At 44.7% G+C, this 19,902-nt stretch overlaps 1 protein-coding gene across 1 annotated transcript in view; it reads right to left on the reverse strand.

Annotated features, from left to right (window-relative positions):
- The window catches only part of LOC142295418 (putative cation-transporting ATPase 13A4), a 201,540-nt gene that overhangs the window by 99,603 nt on the left and 82,035 nt on the right, over positions 1–19,902 (reverse strand). Inside the window, exons 9-13 of the mRNA XM_075338520.1 lie at positions 19,450–19,581; positions 16,366–16,536; positions 16,089–16,246; positions 14,711–14,899; positions 10,595–10,656 (exon numbers count right to left, since the gene is read on the reverse strand). Coding sequence (XP_075194635.1) covers positions 10,595–10,656; positions 14,711–14,899; positions 16,089–16,246; positions 16,366–16,536; positions 19,450–19,581 — 712 coding nt within the window. The remainder of the gene's footprint in view (positions 1–10,594; positions 10,657–14,710; positions 14,900–16,088; positions 16,247–16,365; positions 16,537–19,449; positions 19,582–19,902) is intronic.

Consider the following 19,902-nt stretch of genomic DNA (forward strand, 5'->3'; position numbering starts at 1 on the left):
TATTCCTTGTCTCTGTTCCTGGACTGCAGATTTGTCCTTCCCTGTATCCCCAAGCAAGACTTCTGCAGATAAGTTTCAGTTTTTGCCTTGCTTTCTGGTTTACACCTTAGGGTGTTGTTTTTCCTTGTTTTGCTGTGTATCTGTTTTCTTGCAGGTGAAGTTTTGTTGCTATTGTGTTGTGAGCATGGGGTTTCCCCTGTGCTGACTTTCCTGCAGGAAAAGGGATTTTTATACCGGTCTGATTTGATTGTTTGCTTTTTTTTTATTTTGTGTTATTTTGGTATTTTGTTCTCCCATTATTTACAGGAGTACCTGATATAGTGGGGTTGAGGTCGTATGATCTCAAGGGCCTTTTTTTTTTTACTATCAGGAGTTTGGTATTTTGTACTGACCACAATTGGTTCCTTTCCTTTGCTTTGTATCAAGTTAGTTGGGCCTCGCCTTTGCTAATTCTATTGTGTTTTTCTATATCACCGTAATCTTTATATGTGGGGGGCTACCTACTCCTTTGGGGACTGCTATGAGGCAAGGTAGATTTCCTCATTTCATTCTGTGAGGCGTAGGTAGTCTCTCAGGCTGTGACATGGTGTCTAGGATTTTAGGAACGCGCCACGGCTACTTCTAGTGGGGTCTGATAGTCAGAGGATTGCGATCAGCCAAGTTTCCAACTACTCCTGTTTCTTGGAGTTTTTACACCTATGGGAGTTTTTTGTAATCTTCCACGGTTACCGGATCATAATAGTAGAAACAAAGGTGCCCTAAAAAATCTCAAAATATGGACCTCAGACCTTGACGTATGTTTCACGTTCGGTCATTTGTTAATCATGAGGAAGGCCTTCCTTTGCAAGGGTACCACTGTGTATAAGGCATTCTGATTTTCTATATTTGAGTGTGTCTCTTTTTGGTTTGTTACCTGCGTGCCTGTACCCACTATATACTTCTATGTACTGTATTTTTTATGTCCTGTTTTTTGCAATATTATAGTCCATTGTGGACTTTTTATGATTGTTCCAATAAAAATTGTACTTTTACTTGACCCTTAAGCAGGTGTTTTGATGAATAACTGTAAAGCACAGGGTTAACTTTTTCCCCTCAAACATAGTCTATGACGTTCCCTGAGTCGCATGGGGTGTCTGTGCAAGGTTTCGTGATCATAAGTGCGACAGTGCGGATTTCTTTAGCCGACATACATACACACACATACATACACACAGCTTTATATTTTAGATTGTACTATGTGGTGGCATTTTATCATTGTTTAGTTATGATACATGGATGGTAATGCCAGAATATTGAGCTTTAACTGGCAGGAAAAACAATTGTTTACTTTTCACTGGAAAGAGAGACATGTGGAAATATGTCATTCATACCAATCCAGTTTCAAATACACCTAAAAATTAGTATAATTGCAATGACACATGACCTATATTGATAGAACTAGGGCAATAGCATTCTCAGTTTATAGGACAGTGTAAAATATATTTATGTCACGGTCTATTCGGCCAATGCCAATTTCCTCATTAGCAATCTCGGTGACTAGCACAGCATGAAATATATTTAGGTCACTGTCTATATGGCAGATGCCAATTTCCTCATTGTCATGATAAATATCGTTTCTGACTCATGTGATAATTACGATGAATTAATTTCCATATAGATGCCCTATTGTAACAAAGCCCAAGGTGATAGTCGTGGGAGAGGGCTGCATCTTCCATGCCTGGACATGTTACAGAAAATTTGGGGTTAGATGTGTCAGTGTGTGACGGTACTTCGGAGTCTCAACCCTCCACTCTCCGTTTTGATACACTTAATATGGTACCGACTTGTTTAACCCCATAGCGACGGCCTAACGTCTCAAGACGTCGGAAAAACAGGGTACTTATTCTGTTCCGACGTCTTGAGACGTCAGGCCGGAAAAACCCTGTAGCGCCCCCCAGTGACGAAAAATCTTGGGGGTTTCAGCTACCGGGGGTAGCTGAGACCCCCCAGATTATGAATCGGGGTGTTTTGTATGCACCCCGTTAATGCGATCGCCGGTATACACCGTATACCGGCGACAACATAAAAAAAAAAAAAATGGCTGGTAAAATTTATTTATTTCTCATCTGACGTGATCAAACATGTCAGATGAGAAATAAATGTGAGCCCTTAGTGCCCCCAAAGCCCCTGGTACCGGAGAAATCCATCCAACCCCCCCCCCCTCCGGAAAATCCAAGATGGCGCCGACGCGCGCTGAAAACTCCCGCCGCCGCCGCCTCTGCATTCATTTCCCTCCGATCTGAAATGATCAAACATTTCAGATCGGAGGGAAATGTCCCCCTCCTGACCTCTCCTCCGGTACACCGGAGCCCTCTGGTCACCGGAGCCCCCTCCGGTTCTCCAGAGCCCCCCTCCGGAGCGTGCAAGATGGCGCCGACGCGCGCTGAAAACTGCCGCCGCCGGCTCTGCATTCATTTCCCTCCAATCTGAAATGATCAAACATTTCAGATCGGAGGGAAATGTCCTCCCCCTGACCCCTCCTCCGGTCCACCGGAGCCCTCTGGTCACCGGAGCCCCCTCCGGGTCTCCAGAGCCACCCCCCCTCCCCCGCATTCATTCTGCTCTTTCTGCCGCATGTGACACGTCACATGCGGCAGAAAGGTGTCCCAAGGTGTCCCCAGGTCCCCCCAGGTCACCCCCCATCACCCCCCCCAGCCCCCCAGCCTCCGAGCCCCCGAGCCCCCGGTCATACGTTACCTGTCTGGTGATCCGTCCCGCGATCACGCCGCCTCCTTCTTGAATGCTGACGGCGCATGCGCAGACAGCGGCTGTCAGCTGGATTCCTCCCCCGGTCCACAGTGGAGCAGCCTGTGCATCAGCGACGTCAGTCTTGCAGGGACGCTGACGTCGCTGATGCACAGGCTGCTCCACTGTGGACCGGGGGAGAGTGAGTGCAGTAATCAGCAGTCTCTCCATGTGAGGAGTGTGGTCCTCACATGGAGAGACTGCTGTTCCAGAAAATGGGGGGTACGTTCTGTGAGCGTGCCCCTCATATTCTGGAATGAGGTTACTGCAGGTCACTCTGCCCTAAGTTGGACCGGGGCAGTGTGAGTGCAGTATTCTCAGATTACTGCACCCACACTGCTCATGGAGAGCTTGCTCTTCCAGAAAATGGGGGATACGTTCCCTGAACGTGCCCCCCATATTCTAGAAGATCCAGAGTCGGCGTGGGACCTCACGGATTACAGCGGATTACAGCGACCGTAATTTCTTTATTTTCAATAAATTGGGGAAAGAGGAATGTTTCGGGGAGTTTTTTTTTCAAATAAATTTTTTTTTTTGTCTTTTTTTTTTGTCTATTACTTGACTGGGTTAGTGATGTCGGGTATCTGTTTAGATGCCGTGACATCACTAACCCCAGGGCTTGATGCCAGGTGACATTACAGCTGGTATCAACCCCATATATTACCCCGTCTGCCACCGCACCAGGGCGCGGGATGAGCTGGGGCGAAGCGCCAGGATTGGCGCATCTAATGGATGCGCCACTTCTGGGGCGGCTGCGGCCTGCTATTTTTAGGCTGGGAAGAGTCCAATAACCATGGCTCTTCCCACCCTGAGAATACCAGACCCCAGCTGTCCGCTTCACCTTGGCTGGTGATCTAATTTGGGGGGGACCCCACGTTTTTTTTTTTTTAAAAAAAACGCCTGGGGAGCCCTCCAAATTGATCACCAGACAAGGTGAAGCTGTCAGCTGTGGTTTGCAGGCTACAGCTGTCTGCTTTACCCTAGCTGGCTATCAAAAATGGGGGGGACCCCACGTCGTTTATTTTAATTATTATTTTTTTGGGGGGCTAAATACAAGGCTAGGCACCCTTTAGTGCCACATGAAAGGCACTAAAGGGCGCCAGCTTAGAATATGCAGGGGGTGGGACGTTATATATGTTTGACATGTATCCATTCATCCATTGTAGCATTTTAGGCTGTGCGCCCACAATCGGGATTTGCAGCGTTTTGGGCGCAGAGTGTTTTCCCTGCGTCCATAACGCTGCATTGTGCAGTAGAAGCACAGTGGAAGGATTTTTAGAAATCCCATGCCCAATGTGCTTGCCCAATGTGCTTCTTTTCTCCGCCACATAAACTGACCTGTGGCGCAGCTTCCCGAGCCTCAGCATGTCAATTTATGCTGCGGAGATGAGTGTTCTCTGCAGGTGGCATAGAGCTCCACAGCGGCCTGAACCCAAATCGTGGGCATGGGCAGCTGCGTTCTCCCGTGGACAACACTCACATCTCTGCAGGAGGCTGACACTGTGTACTAGACGCCGTGTCGCTGGCTCATGGCCACATAGCCTAAAAGTGAGACATTGGTTGCTACAGCAACATTTTTGTGAAGTACCTGTGGATTCAAAATGCTTATTATACTCCTGAATAAAATCCAGTTTCCAAAATGGAGTCACTTGTGGGGGTTTTCTGACGTATAGGTACCCAAGGGGCCCTGCAAATGTGACATGGTGCCCGCAATTTATTTCAACTTTTCCAGAATTCAAATGGTGCTGCTTCCATTCCAAGCCCTCCCATTTATCCAAACAGAGGTTTTTGGCCACATGTGGGGTATCCCTGTGCTCATAAGACATTGGATAACAACCTGTTGGGTCCACGGTTTGCTGTTGTCTCTTGAAAAAGTGAGAAATTTGATGCTGAAGCAACATTTTTGTGAAAAAAATGAAAATTTTCAATATGGCAACCTAAGCTTATCAAATTCTGTGAAGTATTCGTGGATTCATACTGCTCACTATACACCTAGATAAAAGCCTTGAGGTGTCTTGTTTCCAGAATGGAGTCACTTGTGGGGGACCTCCACTGTTTAGGCACCTCAGGGGCTCTCCAAATGCAACCTGGCGTCCGCTATTGATTCCAGCCAATTTTGCAGTCAAATGGCACTCCTTCCCTTCCGAGCCCTGCCATGCGCCCAAACAGTTGATTTCCACCACATATAAGGTATCGCCAAACTCAGGAGAAATTGCACAATAAATGTTATGCTGAATTTTTTCCTTTTACTCTTGTAAAAAAAAAAGCTACCTGGTTGAAATAACAATTTTGTGGTAAAATTTTTTTTTTTTTTTTCATGGCTCAACGTTATAAAATTCTGTGAAGCACCTGGGGGTTCAGGGTACTCACCAAACATCTAGATAAATTCCTTGAGGGGCCTAGTTTCCAAAATGGGGTCACTTGTGTGGGGTTTCTGCTGTTTAGGTACCTTAGGGGTCCTCCAAATGTGACATGGTGCCCGCAATCTTTTTCAGCCAAATTTCCTTTCCAAAATTCAAATATTGCTCCTTTCGTTCCAAGCCCTCCCATTTGTCCAAACAAAGGTTTCAGACCACATGTGAGGTATCACCGCGCTCATAAAAAAGTGGTTAACAAACCTTGAGGTCAAATTTTTGGAATTACCTCTTGAAAAAGTGAGAAAATTGATGCTAAAGCAACATTTTTGAGAAAATTATTAAAATTTTCAATATGACAACGTAACGTTAACAAAATCTGTGAAGTACCTGTGGATCTAAAATGCTCACTATACCCCTAGATAGAAGCCTTGAGGGGTCTAGTTTCCAAAATGGTGTCACTTGTGAGGGGTTTCTTCTGTTTAGGTACCTTAGCGGACCTGTAAATGCAACATGGTGCTCGCAATCTATTTCAGCCAAATTTGCTTTCCAAAATTCAAATATTGCTCCTTCTGTTCCGAGCCCTCCCATTTGTCCAAACAGAGGTTTCTGACCACATGTGGGGTATCGGCGCACTCATAAGAAAGTGGGGAACAAGTTTTGGGGTCCATTTTGTTGTGTTAGTTCTTCTAAAAGTGAATAAATTTGGGTTAGAGCAACATTTTTAGGTAAAATTTAATTTTTGCTTTTTTTCATTCCACATTGCTTTTGTTCATGTGAAGCACCTGAAGGGTTAATAAACTTCTTGAATGTGGTTTTGAGTACTTTGGGGGGTGCAGTTTTTATAATGGTGTCACTTTTGGGTATTTTCTGTCATCTAGGCCTATTGAAGTCACTTCAAATGTGATGTGGTCCCTAAAAAAATGGTTTTGTAAATTTTGATGTAAAAATGAGAAATCGCTGATAAACTTTGAACCCCTCTAACTTCCTAACAAAAAAAAATTTTGTTTCCAAAATTGTGCTGATGTAAAGTAGACATGTGGGAAATGTTATTTATTAACTATTTTGTGTCACAGAAATCTCTGGTTTAACGGTATAAAAATTCAAAAGTTGAAAATTGCTAAATTTTCAAAATTTTTGCCAATATTCAATTTTTTTCTTCAATAAACGCAAAAAATATTGTCCTAAATTTGGTACTAACATGAAGTCCAATATGTGACGAAAAAACAATCTCAGAATCACCGGGATCCGTTGAAGCGTTCCAGAGTTATAACCTCATGAAGTGACACTGGTCAGAATTGCAAAATTTGGTCTGGTCATTAAGGTGAAAATTAGCTCCGTCACTAAGGGGTTAAACATTTCAATTAGGAAAAAAAGCCAGCTATTTCAAACAGTGTCCTTTTTATACATGGCCAAACTGGTTGAGCAGGGAGTAGCATGTTACACAATCTAAATTACATTCTTAGCAATACACCGCCTCCTTTCCGAGGGTTACAGATAGTATTTTGTCCATGGCAAAAGAGACAACGAATGAGTAAGGAGACAGTTGAATCGCCTCCATATTTTTAAAGTTGTCCGACATAAACTCAAAAATGTTTGGTAAGCTAATCTGTGCTGTATTGTCATATAAAATACCCCTACATTGTTATTTTTTGTTTTCTAACTTTTGTTCCTCTTGAATTATGAGTTTATTCTCTGCAGCTCTTTGTTTACATTCAGCTCCAGCAAACATGATAACTTCCTGTGCTAAACCTGCCAGTCACAGCTGGCACCACCCCACCCCAGTGTCCAGCCCCGCCCCCTGCCAGCCCCGCCCTCTGCACACACATTCCCTGTCAGTATTCTGCCCCAGCACCTGACCTGTTATCACTATAGCATTGGAAATAACAGCCCCACATAGGGCTCTGCACCCCCACACACACATCGGGCTCTGCACTGCACACACACATAGGGCTCTGTACCCCCCACCACATCGGGCTCTGCACTCCCCACACACACATATGGCTCTGCACCACACACACACATAGGGCTCTGCACCCCACACACATAGGGCTGTGCACCACACACACACATCGGGCTCTGCACCGCACACACACATAGGGCTCTGCACCGCCCACCTCATCGGGCTCTGCACTCCCCACACACACATCACGTTCTGCACTGCACACACATAGGGCTCTGCACCCCACACACATAGGGCTGTGCACCACACACACACATCGGGCTCTGCACCGCACACACACATAGGGCTCTGCACCGCCCACCACATTGGGCTCTGCACTCCCCACACACACATATGGCTCTGCACCGCACACACACATAGGGCTCTGCACCACACATACACATAGGGCTCTGCACCGTGCACACACACACATAGGTCTGTGCACCGCACACACACAGCGGGCTCTGCACTCCCCACACACACATCGGGCTCTGCACCGCACACACACATTGGGCTCTGCACCACACACACACATCGGGCTCTGCACCGCACACACACATAGAGCTCTGCACCGCACACCACATCGCGCTCTGCACTCCCCACACACACATCGGGCTCTGCACACCGCACACACATATGGCTCTGCACCGCAGACACACATCGGGCTCTGCACTACACATACACATAGGGCTCTGCACCGCACACACACATAGGGCTCTGCACCACACATACACATAGGGCTCTGCACATCACACTCACATATGGCTCTGCACCCCACACACACATCGGACTCTGCAACCCTCCCTCCCCACACACGGCGCTCTCTACCGACCTCCCCACCATCGTTCTGCACGACCCCCCCACCCCCATAGGGAACACATGGAGGGAATACATACTTACCCCTCCTCGGTCCCCGCCGCTCCTGCACGTTCATCCGCTGTCTGGTCTGAACATATCAGCACAGTAGTGACGTCACCGCTGTCCTGAACTGTCAGACACAGACAGCGGGACAGTGATGAGAAGCAGCGCTCCCTCTCATCAGTGCTTTCAAATGTATCGGTGTCACAGATGCTGCTGATACATTTGAATATGCGATCCTGAGCATTTGGCCTAGTGCTGGCGGTGATGTGTTGCCCAGGGATAGGGGGTACTCAGATCCGGGCCAAGGGGTCACTTCTGAAGGTATCACGGTGGCTTGACCCAGTCTGTGATCCCAGGCACCACAACAAAAGGGGCATTATATACAGGGGAGATTTGGTAGTCTATGTTCCGTGACGCCATCCGTGGTGTGCGGTGAGGTAATGGAGCACCGCCGCTGCCGGTCACAAGATCCCGGGGATGGTAATGGGCAGCAAGGTGGTGATTTTCCCTCCACGGGTAGGGTGTTGATGTCCCGGGACCCCAGTGTGATGGATGGGGGAGTCCACATGGGTGCAGTCCACGGCTTGGACCGGGTGGTGCAGGAGTACTCACAGTATAAGGCAATAACTGACACGAGTCCAAGAATTAATCTTTTGTAAACCAAATTGCTGGTAACTGGTGCCCACGGCTGCTGTGAGGACGGGTCCCACACCCGTGTGTGTAATTCGGGTCTGTGTCTGTGTCTGCTCCGTACACAGGAAGCGACTGGCCTATTCCTGAGGCCCTCGCTGCCACTTCTCCTAGCCCCACACAGGGGCTGCTTCCAGCCCTCTCTCCTCCTGCAGACTGACTGAAACTACACTCTGCTCTCCCCAAGCTCCTCTCTCCCCCTCCCCTTTTTCTGAGGAGGGGGCGAGTGGGGCCTGATTGGCTGGTGTGTATTTGTGTGGGAAACTCCCCAAGTGAGAGTGAGCTCTGCACCATAAAGATGGATGCAGACCTCTGTGACACCCTGGATTTGCCAGGGCGGCACAGTGACACCACGGCAGCTGCAGGCAGGCCCCTCCTCTCAGCTCACGGGTCCCACAGCAGTGCCAGGGGAGGATGCGGGGAGAGTACGTGGTGCGGGGGAATGTGTGGGAGGGTGCAGGGAAGGGGGACAGGGACTCACGCACTGTACCCGCCCAGCAGGGCAGCAACATGCTGTTCACAGATTTGCATGTCAACATGGTCCTGCCCATGTTGACATGAAATGACCGGAAGCAGCAAAATCACGGCAGGAGCGGTCACATGACCACTCTGAGCCGGGGGAGAGGGACTGACAGCAGAACAGGTAAGCGGTCTCTATCTACTTACCTGACCCAATGTAGCCCAATAGGGAAATAATAAAAAAAAGTCAAAAGAAGCCAGATAACCCCTTTAAACATAGGGCCACACGGGTCCATGTGTGTCGCTATAGCCATTATACCCCAATCACTTTCTTTGCTCCTTCTTTAGGGCTGCTCACAAAGCAGTTACCCTTTTCCAAGTGTCTGCAGCTGGATGCTCCCTTTTTCCTATAAGGTCCCCTTTAGGCTGGTCAATACGGATTCACACCTTTAACCTTCCATGCAGGAGTCCACCACTCACCTGTAATAATCTGCCGTCTCTGTAACAGTAAAACGGGTATTCTCATCTAAAAGACCCTATCCTAATATGTAGTAGGTGTAATAATAATAATAATAATAATAATAATATTAGCAAATACCTCCAAGTAGAAATGTATTATAGTTCTCTTGATTCACTATGTCGCTTACCTCTTGTGCAGGGCATTCCAGGTCCTAAGTTATCCATGGTTACAACCATTAGCAACTAACTGTCACTATATGCGTGGTCGTAACCATGGATACTTAAGGTCCTTCAATGTCCTGCACATTAGTTAAGCGACATAGTGAAACAGAAGAGCTATAGTACATTTCTAATTGGAGGTATTTGCTAATATTATTATTATTAGTATTATTATTATTACACCTACTACATATTAGGATTGGATAAACACTTTAGTCTTCATTCTTTCCTTCTTTAAAAGTGCCTGTTTGTCACAACCACAGCCCTAACTCTCCTTGACTTAACTCTCTAACCTTCCAGTTAACAGGAACTCATTTCCTGGCCTTTTCCTTGCCCAGTAACTCCACCCTCTCCCATATCAAAAGGAAGACAGTGATCTCTTGTGGCTGGTGGTTGTACTTCAAGTAACATAGCCGGTATGTAACATTACTACCACATCACAAAAATGCGATCAATGTCTTCAGAGGGGAAATACAACAAATCGACCACCTCTTTATACTGTAATTCCCCCTACAGAAAACGGCATCTGACCACTAATCGATACTATTACCAGATGGGCTAATCTTTCTGTTTAATTAAATAAAAATAATCATTACTGTGTTCAAAGTAGTGCACAATATTCTATGTGTGATCAGGTGTTAATGTGAAACTACACTATGTTCTTATCATGTGCACCTTTGCTATTATTATTGCACATTATGACTTTATGTTCCTTAGCTCCAGTTGCCAGGTAATACAACATCTAGTTAAACATAATCAAGAGCTTTACCAAAAATGTTTCCATATATTTTATTATAACAAATAGGACAAAATAGGTAGACTGTACCTTGAGCCTCCTGACGGTATCATACCCATTAAATCAAGGCCATCTTCTGTTAAAGTTCCAGTCTATAATATTAAGAGACTACATTTAAATATGTTTAAAATAACAATGTTTAACTTTTCATATGTGGCAATGAAGTGGAACAAAATGAAGCTTTGAAGGGAATCTACCATCATCTTTTAAGTTATGGAAGTAGGGCTGGCCCTTCTGGTCACATGGAAATGACGTCAGCAAAGGTTCCCCTAACCACTGGGGTTAAGACGTTACTGGAGCAGTAGATGTAGACACGCGGACCCAGAAGCAACAGCATCGCCGGGGACAACATCGCCTATGGTCGCCCAAAGAAGTTGAGTGCACTTGTTCAGCAGTGGCATAACTTGAAGCTCATGGGCCCCAATGCAAAAGCTTCAGTGGGACCCCCAATTATTTCAAATTTTTAATAGCATTGGTCTTTTTATACTATATTCTAAAAGGACTTTTGTGTCTCTCTAGATTCCAGGGCCCAAGTGCGATTGCAACCCCTGCACCTATTGTAGTTATGCCTCTGGTGCTCAGTGTCATATCCAGAGGTTGTCTGATGAGATCAAGATAAACCTAAAATAGCCTAAAATACCTATATACTGCAAAAAAAATACACTACCACTATACACATACCTACTCACCACAAATTGGTCATCTGTGGAGTACACCAGTCACCTCATTGCTTCAGAATATAAATACTTTTCAAGACACCGACATTTTTTAAGGTTACATCCACTAACTGAAATGTGGTTTATTGGGATTTCATGTGATTTTTCCAACACAAAAGTAGCAAGTATTTGTGAGGTGTACATGAAATGTGTAATATGAAAATTACGTACATTTGCATTCAACCCCCTTCAGTGAATACTTTGTAGGACCACCTTACCCTGCAATTATTGCTGCAAATCTTTTGGGATATGTCTCTACCAGCTGTGTGCATCTAGTGACTGAAATATTTTGCCCTGTCTTCTTTGCAAAATAGCTGTTGAAAAGGGAAATTACCGAATTTTTTGGACTATAAGACGCACTTTTCTCCTAAACATTTGGGAGGAAAGTGAGGGGTGCGTCTTATAATCTGAACGTAGCTTACCGGGGGTGGAGAGGGGTTACAAGAGGCCGGGGGAATGCAGTTGTGCAGGGGCTGGGCTGGTGCGGGGTCTGCGGCGGCTGGTGCTGGGATGGCTGTGCAGTGTCAGCAGCTGCTGTGCGGGGTCTCCGGTAGCTGAAGCGGCTGTGCGGGGTCTGCGCGTGGTCTCTGGTGGCTGGTGTTGGGGCTGCTGTGCGGGGTCTCCGTCGGCTTTACTGGCGCTGTGGGTCGGGCAGTAAGGACTTCAAATAATGCCGCCGGGAGTTGGCGCATACGCAGATGGAGCTCTCGGCTCAAGCTCTCATCTGCGCAGGCGTCACCTCCAGCCTATTGATTTACCTCCAACGGACTTAAGGAAAATAGCGCCCGGAGGTGGCGCTTGCGTAGATGAGATCTTGGCTTGCCATTGAGCATAGAGCTCAATCTATGCTAAATCTGGGCGCCATTTCTTTGAAGCCCTCACCGTCCACAGTCACCGCAGAAGCAACCGCCGTAGCCCGAGCTTAAGCACAGCTGCCCCAGTATGACAGAACCAGTCTCCGCCGCATCCCAAGCACCAGCCTCCACTGCAGCAGCAGCCGCAGCCTGAGCCCAAGCACAGCTGCCCCAGCATGGCAGCACCAGCCTCCACCATAGCCCAAGCCCCAGTCTCCGCTGCAGCCCCAGCATAGCCTCCTCCACCACCGCTACTGCCCCCTCTGGTAAGACACCACTAGATTACAAGACTGACCCCATTTTTTTCATCTTTTCTTGCTCTGAATTTGGGGTGTGTCTTATAATCCAGTGCGTCTTATAAAACGGAAAATACGGTAGATGGCAAGCATCTATCAACTGAAGTTTTCAAACCTTGTTACTGATTCTCAATGGGATTTAGGTCTGGACCTTGACTGGGCCATTCAAACACCTGAATATGTTTGGATCCAATCCATTCCATTGTAACTATGGCAGTATGTTTAGAGATATAATCCTGCTGGAAGGTCATACTATGCCCCAGTCTTAAGTTTTCTGCAGCCTCTAACAGGTTTTCCCCAGGAGAAAATCTTGCCTTACACTCAGCCCCATTTAAAACAATACAGCAGCTCACATCTATGAGTTTTTCCTCAGCCCTAATCGGACTCAGGAACAAAATTGCAGCATGCTGCAATTGTCAGCAAGAGAATTGTCACTCACACTGATACAAGTCTATGGGTGCAAGAGAAACATCGAACTGCATTCGGATGACATCAAAGTGCAGTGCGATATACGCACAGTCTGGCAATGGATGAGATGGAGAGATTAGTCCCTCCTTCTCCTCCGCAGCTGTGATCTGATTTCTGGATGGGATCACAGTTGCATATGATAGTCGGCAAACATTTGAAGCAGAGTGGAAGCCGACGGTCATTAGCCTATCGCAGCCGATGCTCTTGCATCCGATGCCATACACTAGTTTGACTCTGCCCTAATAGTCGTCCTAGGAACAGATTCTCTCACCTGAGCTGAGGATCTCTGCAGCTCATCCAGAGAGACCATGGGCTCTTGGCTGCTCCTCTAATTAGAGCTCACTTTGCTTGGGATATCAGTTTAGGTGGACTGCCATGTCTTGGTAGGTTTGCAGTTATGCAATACTCCTTCCATTTTTGGATGATGGATTGACCAGTACTCCATGAGAACTTCAGAACTTGGGCTATTTTTTATTACCTAACCCTGCTTTTTACTTCTCAGCAACTTAATCCCTGACCTGTTATGTTCCTTGCTTTTCATGATGCTGTTTTATCTCAAATCTTCTCAAACAAACCTCTGAGGCCTTCACAGAACAGTGTCAGGTATACTGAGAATAAATTACACACAGGTGAACTCTGTTTACTAATTAAGTGACTTTTGCAGGCCATTGATCACTCAGGAGTTTATTTAGGAGTACCAGACTACAGGGCCCTAAAAATGAATGCACGTCATAATTTTCAGATTTAGAATTTTTATATGTTTAGAAAACCATGTATAATATATTTTACACTTCACAAATACTTGCTACTTAGTGTTGGTATATCACCATCATCCTAATAAAGTACATTTATATTTGTGTAATGTGGAAAAATGTGGAAAATTTCACGAGGTATGAATATTTTTTTTCAAGGCATTGTTTATATATACATATAATGTATGTGCATGTGTGGGTGTGTACAATGCCAGAATTAATCTTTGCTCCATGTAACAAAATGTCCATTTACAGCTCTTGATGATTCGTTTTTAGGACATGTGCACACAATGAGTATTTGGTAAGTGTTGTACATCCGGAAATTTGTAAGCCAAAACCAACAGTGAGTAAAAATATGTAAAAGTGGTGCCCGTGTTAATTTTCCGTTACTGATTTTGGCTTAAAATATTGGGGTAAAAAAAACACTAACCAAATACGTAACATGTGCATATAGCCTTAATGTGCTAGAAGATCCAACCAAAATGGTCTATGACCCAGTTTGGATTAGATCACCTCAAGTATAATATGGAAATAAGATATACTATCTGTAATGCTGCCACCAGGGGGAGCCAGAGCTCTGTAGCATAATACACTACACAGAGCAATGAGAACCAGGAAGTGAATTCACAGCGTTCTCATGCATTACCTCAAAGCACAGCTGAGAAGCAGAGCTGCAGAGCATGCAAGGAATAGTCAGACAGGCTGGGTCAAACACCGTACGGGCAGAAGCAGGACCGGAGGAACGAGCAAAAGCGGAGTCAAAGTCAGGCCAAGGTCAGTACCAGAGGAAGCAACCGAGTGGGGAAATAGGAGAGGGGACAGAGGACAGGAGGGACGACCAGGGTATGGAACACAGACAAGGGCACAGGGGCACAGGAACAGACAGATCAGGATATCACTCACAGGACCAGCAATCACAGGCAAAGCAGTGCTAAGCTTATAGCCGCCACTGATTCACTGGAAATGCCAGCTTTTAAGGCATCCAGGGTCTGGAAGTGAGGCTCGAGAGAAGGCTCCGCCCCCTAGCCATGTGGACAGGGAGGCGAACCATGACACTAACCTTATCAAAGCAGAATAGGTTAAGCTGACCACACATGTTGATTCTGTCTGCATTGAGACAATATACTTTCTTCTTTCTCAATCTTCGTTTTGCATACAGAATTCCAATCATTAGAGCAGCAGGTATGACCGGTGAGATGCAACAGACTATTAGCACAAGAACCTCAATGAAAATTTGCTTAGCAGACACCTATCAATATAAATAAATGAAAAATGAAAAGATTTTTCCAATTCGTCTTGGCATTTACTACAGAATTGTGGTGCAAGACACCTTAAAATGTGGGATAATTTTGCACAACATGTAATTGAATGCTTTTTGAAGCTTTCATGCCAGTTTTGGGCAGTTTCGCCAAATGAAGGGTGCTGGTGCCAGAACGGGGCATTGTCCACCTGGCAAATTTATTAAAAGTAGCATTTTTCCTTACCCCAAAAAAGTTACTTCAGTCACCAACTAGAGTAACATTTTCGTACGGCATGCTGAGGCGTACACCACTGATTAGATGTGCCTAATTCATTAAGTGGTGTGTGCCTCTTAATGATGAATTGGCACACCCTATTCCTGCATGCTTTTGATTAAGCCTGGCATATGAATTAATTAATTGGGGACAAAGGGTTTTATCATATGTAGAGATGAGATAACTAATCAAATTAATTTTTTGTTGAATTTTTATATATTTAGTAAATGCAGCTAAGTAAAACAATCTGCAATTTACTTTGTTCAATTATCCAAAAATGGGCACTGGTATTTTACACATTACAAAAGATTGTCAACAATGACTTCTCAAAGAAGGCTCATATGACCTTAGGCGCAGCTTCCACATAGTGCCATCACATGTTATAGCACAGCGTGGAGAGACTGTCATGGCCTGTATAAAAGCTGAGGGATGGAATGCAGCAGCAATTTTGTGGTGAATCTCTAAAATCAGAGGACTTCACAGTTTACAGCTTAGCTACAAAGATAGGGAAAGGAAGCCATAATACACAAGAAACTGCACCAATAATGTGAGACATCACAGCAGTGAAAAAGATTACAATGTGAGGAAAATAGACTGCTACATATTTAACTGGCAGGGAGACAGAGATAGGTTTGTAAGTCATAGGCTTTGGAGTACATTTAATTAACTGTGTATCATATTTCCTGACACAACTTTGAGACTCTCGACATTTTGATTTTCAATAGATTCACTCATCTTTTATCATATTTGATTCTCTACAGTGAACAATATCTTATAAATAATATGTTAAATATACTCGTATTGAAGAAATATACAGTAAATATAATTTTTCTAATAGCTCAGTCAGTACCAATTCCTTTTTTTTCATTCTGTCTAATAGGGATTTAGGGAAAATTATTAATCCAAAAGTCAAAAATACATTACCTTTCTTAGTGCATTTATGGTAATTGCATAGATAAGGCCAATGACGGCGAGGCATGTCAAAAATATGTAAAACCACCGTATATCTCTGTGCAGCTTGAAGTTTAAAGGTTTAGGGTACAATATAGATCTCACCATGTCCCCTTTCGTAGTATTGAAACCTATGATAAGAGCAGACATTGTAATTTTTGCAGAACATGTCCTTTTGGATTTTGCTGTATATTTTTCCATACATATTTTTTACAAGTTTGATTTGTTATCGAGTAATATCTAAGCTCACCAGTCCTTAGAATGACCGCTTTGGCTGGACCTTGTGCAGTGGATTCAGTTCTTATCACTTCAGTACCGCAAAACAAGACGTGGCGCTTATAGTCTTCTCCACTGTACTGCTTCCATGGCATTTTGTCATCTACACTTGGCAGCTGTGTTTTCGTCACAGGTATTGATTCTCCTGAAAGTGATGCAGTTGAAAATCAGTATTACTATTTGGGCTCGCCCACACTACTGCATAACACAGCTGAGTACTGCCAATGTTTTATCAGATAGCACTCGCTCCAATGTTATACTATGGTGCAGTGACGATAAGGGATTTTTTTTTCTCATGCCGATTTGACAGCAATTGGCAGCATATCTCCGATCATGCACATGCGCACCCATACAAGTCTATAAGTGCGTGTGAAACATCGGACTGCACTGATGTCATCCGAGTACAGTGTGATATACGCCTGGACAGGCAATGGGGAAGATGGAGATATCTCCATCTTCTCTGCACATGTGACCCAATCCTCGCATGTGAGAGAATTGGATAATAATAAAATGAGACTTGGCTCACGCTTTCATCATGCTCACAGCAGAGTTTGAGCCAAGTGTCATTAGCAAGAACATTAGATGCTATACGCTAGTATGACCCTGGCCTTAAAGATGTCTAAGCAGCTATTAAATTCTGCTCTTCTGTAATATGGTAATCTTAGACCTGTGGCTCAGACTACAATGTATTATTCTAACCTTTTGGCAAGCAGAGAACATTATTTGTTGAAGCCCTTAAGAGCTGGATAGTTTTTTGGTTTAGTGTTTTAGCTTTTTCTCCCCTTATCCAAAGAATCATAGCGTTTTATGTTTCCCCCAAAAAAGCCATAAGAGGCCTTGTTTTACAATTTTACAATAAAACTGACCTGTCAATATGATTCTCCAGGTCAGTACAATTATAGTGATACGAAACATGCATAGCTTATGTTTTATTTAAGTGGTTAGAAGAAATTTGTAAAATAAAATTATTTTGCTTATGTTGCCATTTTCCAATGAGGGATTGTTTTTTCCCACTGAGCCGCTGTTTTTATTGATATTATTTGGGGTAAATACAATGATTTGATTGCCTTCATCTAATTTTGTGTGTTGTTCTGGCTGCCGAAAAACCATAATTCATGTGAAGACGTGTTCACTCCACGCTGCTGCTGCTGCTGAAGATTTTTCGAAGGAAAATCCAGGACATGCCACTGGATATAATTTTTTTTTATTCAATGCAGTTCCAAGGCATTACAAGCTTCTTCTTCAGGAAAATAACCACCTTCTTTTCCTGTAGAAGTTTGTAATGGCTTGAAATGCTTTGAATCAGCGAAAACTTAACATATCTTCTATCCTTTTTCTGGAAACTCAGGGAGACAGCATATGACATATATGACTGCCGTCATGATGTCAAGGGATTAAAGAAAACCCATCAGCTAGGAAATGTAGTGCAATTTGCCAGCAGAATATTAAAAAACAGGAGGAGCTGGAAAAAAGAAAATTAAGTTCTCAAAAAGTAGATTGACACCTCAGCTGTTTACTTTTTTTGCATGGTCAAGTTATATGCAAATATTGAGCCGGTTAGCAGCCTAAGTATGTCTTTCACACAGAGTACTTTCTCAAGGTTGCCAAGTTCATAGGATTTAAACACTCTTGAAAGGTGCAAATGCTCACACAATAGGGCAGTACTGTTTAGGCTGCTTTCACACATCCGTTTTTTGCTGAGCGGCACAATACGGCGCTTTGCAGAAAAAACGCAACCGGTTTTTTTTTGCCGCCGGTTGCATTTTTTCTGCATAGACTTGCATTAGTACCATATTGTGCCGCATGGCCTTGCGTTGCGTCCGTTTTTTTGCCGGATGCGGCATATTTAGCCGATGCGGCACAATTTAGAATGCAAGCCTATGGACACCGGATGCGGCATCCTGCGGCAAAAACCGCATCCGGCCGCCAGATGCGTTTTTTTGCACTGCGCATGCTCTGTATCAAGCCGCATCCGTCCAAAAATGGACGGGCCGTATGGAAAAACTTTTACAACGGATACGTTTTTTTTCGCCGCATCCGTTGCATAGTTTTTTGAGCCGGATTGAGCTGCACTGCAAAGACCGGATGTGTGAAAGCAGCCTTAAAGAGAACACCACTGAGGGGGTGGTTATGCTCACCTGGTGGGGTTGTTTGAAGGCTCATCGACACCTTATTAAGGGTACGTTCACACGAGAGTGAAAATCTTGCATTGCACTCTGACCAATGTTAGTCAATAAGGCAGAGAAGTTGGTCAGCTTTCCTTGCATCGAAATTCTGGATTCGAAAAAAAGTCGCAACATTCTGCAAGAGCCGTATCCCTCACACCCATTTAAGTGAATGGGTGCGAGAGAAACATCGGACTGCACTCGGATGTTATCCCAGTGCAGTGCGATATACGCACAGGCTGACAATGAAGGAGATGGGGGGATTAACCCCTCCCTCTCCTCCGCAGCACCCACCCTCAACTTCGCAGCTGTGACCCAATCGCAAGATCAGGTCACAGCCGCATGACACTTGGCTCAAGCTCGAAGCAGAGCCTGAGCTGGGGGTCATTAGCACATCGCATGTGATGCTCTCGCATCGGATGCCATACGCTAGTGTGAGTTCAGCCTAAGGATGACTATCCACTGCTGCTGCCTGGTGGAGTTATTATCCAGATGTAAATTTACCAGAATGGAGAGAACCACATTAGGTGGGCTCCATGGTGGAAAATGAGGAGCCTTGGATCTTCAGTTAAGTTTCTTATTAGTACCAAAGCATTTTGGCCCCTTTCTCAAGGTCAAATAAGCAAAGGTTTTCAATTTTAAAAAGGCACAGTCTGGGCAAAAATGTGTTGGTACTAATAAAAACCTTACTTGAAGCTCCAAGGTTCCTCATTTTCTGCAGCACAGTCCACCAAACGTGATTCTCTCCAGTCTGGTAAGTTTATAGGATTGCAGTGATTGCATTTTTTTGCATGTGGTTTTCATTAAAGCTCAAAAGTAACACATATTTATTATACTTATGGATGAAATAAGCCATGCTGTGGGTAGATTGTGTACTCATTAGTAAGCCTCACCTGTTAACATGCCTTCATTCACTACACATGTCCCATTGATTAAAATGGCATCGCACGACATAGAAAAACCTTTGCCAGATAACACAATGACATCTCCCGGAACTAAGTGGCAAGAATCAACCTGGCTGCAATCTATGAAGAAATGCATACATAACAGTTGGACAAGCATGTTTAGCAAAATCATCTGTAGAAACTGTGCTTTTATCAAAGCAAGCTACTTTTTGGTTATTTCTGGGGGGGGTTTTACCAACACAACCCAGAAAGAGTCATAGGCTGCATTGATACTAATGAAGTTCGTATGCACTCATTTGATCTCAGATTGTGTCATTGCAGTCTATGGCTCCACTTGGAATTAAAGGCCCCGTCACACTAAGCAACATCGCTAGCAACATCGCTGCTAACGAACAACTTTTGTGACGTTGCTAGCGATGTTGCTGTGTGTGACATCCAGCA

This window comes from Anomaloglossus baeobatrachus, chromosome 3, assembly GCF_048569485.1.
Source record: "Anomaloglossus baeobatrachus isolate aAnoBae1 chromosome 3, aAnoBae1.hap1, whole genome shotgun sequence".
Taxonomy (NCBI): Eukaryota; Metazoa; Chordata; class Amphibia; order Anura; family Aromobatidae; genus Anomaloglossus; species Anomaloglossus baeobatrachus.